The 5,734-nt window shown below is 34.6% G+C and overlaps 1 protein-coding gene across 1 annotated transcript; it reads right to left on the reverse strand.

The window, feature by feature from the left end:
- Positions 1 to 693: 693 nt before the first annotated feature.
- On the reverse strand, positions 694 to 5,177 carry LOC145121950 (uncharacterized). The gene is made up of 9 exons (XM_079057629.1): positions 4,599 to 5,177; positions 4,325 to 4,499; positions 4,079 to 4,219; positions 3,913 to 3,959; positions 3,759 to 3,793; positions 3,001 to 3,641; positions 1,259 to 2,924; positions 853 to 914; positions 694 to 758 (listed from the first exon to the last, which is right to left on the reverse strand). The coding sequence occupies exons 1-9, from the start codon at positions 5,175 to 5,177 to the stop codon at positions 694 to 696; spliced, it is 3,411 nt and encodes a 1,136-aa protein (XP_078913755.1).
- Positions 5,178 to 5,734: the final 557 nt, after the last annotated feature.

A 5,734-nucleotide genomic window follows, 5' to 3' on the forward strand; every position in this document is an offset into this window, starting at 1 on the left:
TAAAACAAAGTACATCTTTTGTTGTTATGTAATAAAGGTACATATTTTGCTGTCGCTAAGTCGCGTTTTATAAATATTATACTGTCACATAATCTATATCAATCAATAATTAAATTTCTGTTGTTATAAATATGAGATTTTCTAATATGTGCCCTAAGGACACATATAAGAATCATCAATTGAAGTATTAATTATGAGAAATATATTACCATAATTAAATATGATAAACATTAATTAATAATAATATTCTTTATAATTAATATATTTTACATCTAACTATGGTAATATTACACATAATTAATGTTCATCATATTTAATTATGATAATATTTCTTATAATTAATACTTCAATTAATGGTTCTTATATGTGCCCTTAGGGCACATATTAGAAAATCCCTATAAATATAAAAGAAATCATAGTCTAAATATATGTAGGCTCCCGAACATAAAATATATTATGTGTTGTATCCATGATTACAACAAAATTTACATTAAAATAAAGATAAATATACATTTATGACAATCATTTCTATGTACTGCTTTCCAAAATTGCAATAAAATTTATAATAGAAATACAAAATAGTTTACTGATATAGAAATAGTAAAGAAAAACAACAAAAAGAAATTCATATAAACAATATACAGTTGTGAAAGAAGAATAAACTATAAAGTAATGTCATAACTTACATTTCTATCAACAGCCAAGAACCATGTTTCCTGACTTCTTACCTGTGGTGTCCACATTCGCAATATTCGAACCTAGAAAAATGAAATAAATTCTTATTTTGTAGTCATATACAGAGTTGGTAATGCAGAATGTAGATATTATATAAAGTGAAATATAGTCATAAACCTGTATTGCTGTTCTCGGACATCCATAGTGTAAGTCTGAGATTGTTGCATTTAAAAACATGTCTGAAGTTATAATAAAAACAAAATTAAGCTATAATATTTTGCTGCATTTAAAAACATAATATCTTATGCAGTACTAAAATGAAATAGACAGGAAAAAAAATGTAACATGTTGTATATGAGTAAAAAAGATGAATTTATGTTTAACCTCTGAGGTATTTATTTTTTGTAGGAAGTCTTTGAAAACAACGTTTTTTGTTGTGTTATTTGTGGTTTTGTCATCAGAATGCATAAGTATTTTAACTGAATCCGGGGATGTAGCACGTGACAATGCAACATAAAGCTATCCGTGTGTGAAAACTGGTTCTGGTAGATAAATTCCAATTTTTTTTAAATATTGCCCTTGCCTTTTGTTAATAGTCATAGCATAACAGACTTTAACAGGAAACTGTTTTCTAATGAATGTAAAAGGTATGTCAGGAGGTTTATGAATAAATCTAATACGAGGTAGAAAAACTTTTTTTCCAACACAGGTTCCAGTGATGATCGACGCCTCAATGACATTCAACAGCAATTGTGAAACCATTAACCGTGTCCCATTGCACAAACCTTCTTTTTGATTTATATTACGAATCGGCATTATAGGTGTGTTAATTTTCAATACCAGTGAGTGTGCAGGTATGCTAGGAAATGTAAGCCCATTCAGGTATTCCAATGGATAGAATGTAGCGCTTTGCTTCCCATTGAATTCAATGCTATCAGCACTTTCATAAATCTTTGAATGACCAGGAATTTTACGCATAACAATGTCATTTATTTGTTGTATTGTTTCATTTTTGGGACAAACTATTGCCCTACCAGATAACATGGTAAGTGAAACTTTGCGTTGAAGAATATCTCCATAAACAAAATTTATAAGGGCATCTAATCCCTTTTCTGATGGAGGTATAAGGAGTGACTTAGGAATTTCAATCCATTTAGCATTTATCTTATCGACTGTATCGATTTGACCAATTACTCCATCTCCAACTTCAAGTAACCATGATGCAAAATCTCTTGCATTTAAGTCTGTTTCCAATGAGTTACATGAATCCTTAAGCCTCATATTAGCATTTAATTTATGTAATTTGAAATAGGGCCATAAGTATAAGTTAGGCAAGGTCAGAGAAATAATCTCAGAGGGTGTAATCTTTGGAGACACAGGCAATGTTTGTCGGAAGTCCCCTCCTAACAGTACGGACATACCACCAAAAATTTTCATTTCGCAGTCAAGTATATCTCTTAAAGAACGGTCCAGACATTCGAAACAACGTCTGTCACTCATTGATGCTTCGTCCCATATGATGATAGAAGTTTGCTTTAGCAGCTTAACAAGCATTGTACGTTTTCTGATATTACATGCACTTTTTTCTAAAAATTCAATCGGAATATTGAATCTAGAATGAGCAGTCCTTCCTGATGGAAGAAGCAAAGAAGCTATTCCTGAGGCTGCAACAACAAGTGCTATTTTTCCTCTTGAACGGAAGTAAGCAAGCAATGTATTCCACAAGAAAGTTTTCCCGGTTCCTCCATGCCCATAAACAAATATAAGCACCTGTTGTTGTGTCTCTTTTGCAGACCGAACTTCATTGTACACTTGCAGCTGTGCATCATTCAAAAGTAAGAACATATGTTCATGAGTGGAAGTAAGACCTGTCTTATCATAAGATGTTTCTTCTAGGAAGAGGCGATTTTTTAACAAACTGATGCTCTCCTCTGTTAGCTTTGGTATATGAAAGTCAACAACGAATCGCGATGGAGTAGATGATTTGAGTATGTGATCTAGCTCAAATAAAACCAATTGTTGTATATGAGTATCATCTATATTTAATTCAATACTAGGATTGGATGTCTTGATAGCATACACTAAATCATCACTCATTTTTTTCCATCCAATGTACCACAAACACATGGGATCATTAACATCACACAAAAGGAGAAGATAACAGAATAGAGAACGCAGTTGAGATGAAGTAGCCCATTGAGAAGCCTGTACAAAAGAATCCATCCATTCTCTATCATCTCTAATCAATCCTAATGCATTACAAGCACTACGGAAATCATCATACACTATATTTGAAACAGTACGCAGCTCTTCATAAGACTTAACCTTTTTGATGAGAAAGTAACATCCTTAGGAAAAATAATTCTCCAGCAGTTGGGTGAACGAAGATAAGTCTGCCAAGTGCATGGGAGTTTGAACGTTTTCTTCTTTTCCAACATTTTCCCCTATTATCCCACCAATATTTTTTAGGGTAAGAGGCGTAGGTAAGCTCATGACCGGTTGTATCCCACCTATTCTTTTCAAACCAACCTAACAGCAAACTACTACCAAAGCTGGGATTTTCAACAACTTCTTTGATGCGAGTATTTTCCTTAAAGAATACTGACTGCATATTTGGCAAATGGACAGGAAGAATCACAACAGGAGGATCACGCTCATGAATGGGATAATCAAGTATCCGCCATGCAGCCTCATGAGGACAGAGGAAACGCCCATCAATATAATTTTTTATCTCATCAACAGTCATACCTTCTGCAGAGGTAGAACCTTCAGAACATTGAACATCTTTCTGAATTACAAATCTAACATGTTCCATTCCCTTTGATACGTACTTGAATAGATACTTGATCATCATATTCCACCCACAATATTCAACATTAATATGTGCATTGAAACGACTACACAACCTCTTGTTATATGGAACTATGTATCTATTATCTATTTGATACCATTTTGTAACGTGTGAACTGCATTTGAATTCCTTTTATAATGAGCATAACCATCCTTATCAAAAACTGTAGCAGAAATAAATGACTTTGGGAATTTTTTTTTGCATTTACCATCCTTCATACAAGGTGCCTTACAATTTAGCAAACCACACGATCCATATAGCAGACACCTTGTAACAATGTCATATAACACTGGTTCAGAAACAGGATCAGGCAACTCAGCAGTAATGTAAGCATCAACTGTTGAAGGATCCTATATCTTATGGGAATCTTCCACCCATACAAGTACCTGACAATGAGGCAATCCCCTATTTTGGAATTCAATGGTATACAAATCTACCAAAAAAAATTATTATTATAAAAAAATAAACAAATGTTAGCATAAAATGTATGGGTTAAAAAAAAATTTATAAAAAATTAGTAAATATTTATATACAGCTGAAAAAGAAACTTACATGCTGAAACAGGGCCAAAAGTCTTATCAGATTTCAGATATGCAATAAATGCATCAACTTTGATACAGAAAACTCGTGAAATTATGTCAGCTCTGCTACCTACATCACTCTGATGATGGGAATTCATGTAGCGTGTGATTTCTGGTCATCCAACATTACATGTAAAAGTTATAAAATACTGCGGATTCCCAGACTCTCGACAAATAGAAAGAGCGTCCTGATAGTGACTATACATGTATTGCGGACCACCAACAAAAGATGGAGGCAGAAGAACACGCTTGCCAATAGAACGACTTTCAGTATCACCACGTGAAATTGCATCATAAATACCACTAACATATGCTAATCTTAGTTGGCTTTGATTGTGTTCATAAAAGTCAAGACGCGACAGCTCAATACATGCATATGCATCAACCAAATACTGTTGGAACAATCTACAAGAATTCAACAAAAAAGAGTATACACCATTCCTCGCGTGTATTTGATAACTATAATACATGTTGATAGTCAGATTCCTAACCTTGCTGCTCATCTCATTACGAAGTTTCAAACGTGGAGACCAACCTGTCTCACCATACGGAAAGAGGATAGGATACTGCAAAGGCATGTAGCTAGGATGAAGTTTTCTAATCCTGCGTGGAACTCCAGTCCTGGAATGTACAACTATGTCGTACGTACTTCCAATTGTATCTTCACCAACAACAATACAACCCAAAGTACCAGGAGCCGGAGGACCGTACAAACGGTTAGGAACATCATTAAATAAACAGACTGCATAGTCAACCAAACTCCTCTCAAGAGCAACCTCCTTGGCAATCTTAAAGGTCCTAACATACTCATTATGCACATTAAAAATACCCATAAGACTTTCAACAATACTTGGATCCAAAGACAGACCGTCATTCTTTTGTAGTGCAGACAACCTGTTTTGCAATTCATGCTCCGTATCAACAATATACAACTGTAGAAACCTAGGTCCTTTTTCATCAACTATACCAAAAGCACCTATCCAATGACAAACCTGACCAGAGACCTTGAACACATAAGGACCAGCCGCCCTATTAATATCCTCATCGACCTTACCTCCGAAAGATATCATACTGAACATGTTATTATAACCCCTTATATTTTTTATAAAGGGGGGGGGGGGAAATCATACAAAGCCAATAACAATTGAGGAGGTACAGGCGGATACAGCAGCACAACAGACCCAAATCTACAACAACGGGTATAAGCAGGAGAATCTTAACGTGATAAATACTGAACCCTTTCATAAAACCAAAAAAGAGCCGAACACGACTTACAAATAAAAATACAATCACCAACATCATCATAAGCAGGAAAAAGCATACAGTTATTAGAAACAGGCGAACATGGTATCTGAGGAGGAATTATCGCAGCTAAATGCCTAGAGAAGGAACGTTTGCAAGACAAAATTCCAGACATCAAATAACCGTATAAGAGGAATCATACATACCTAAAGAAGAAAAACAGAGGCGTGAGAAGAGAGGAACAGATAATCGCGAGAAAGGGATCAACAGATTTAGAGAACGATGACACCGAAGGCGGCAATCGTAAATGCAAAATAGAAGACAACGCTCACAAAAATTTTAAGGCGGTCTACAAGATAACGATCACAAAAATTTTAAGGCGGTC

This window comes from Lactuca virosa, chromosome 6, assembly GCF_052849685.1.
Source record: "Lactuca virosa cultivar CGN04683 chromosome 6, Lactuca_virosa_CGN04683_v6, whole genome shotgun sequence".
Classification (NCBI taxonomy): domain Eukaryota; kingdom Viridiplantae; phylum Streptophyta; class Magnoliopsida; order Asterales; family Asteraceae; genus Lactuca; species Lactuca virosa.

What these genes read in the sequence shown, in the direction of transcription:
- LOC145121950 (XM_079057629.1), bottom strand. Translation starts at nt 5,177, where the DNA reads ATGATATCTTTCGGAGGTAAGGTCGATGAGGATATTAATAGGGCGGCT. An exon ending in TTTTGGCCCTGTTTCAGCAT is followed by an intron (nt 3,960 to 4,078) that starts GTAAGTTTCTTT and finishes TTTTTTTGGTAG; the next exon opens with ATTTGTATACCATTGAATTC. An exon ending in GTCCGAGAACAGCAATACAG is followed by an intron (nt 759 to 852) that starts GTTTATGACTAT and finishes TCATTTTTCTAG; the next exon opens with GTTCGAATATTGCGAATGTG.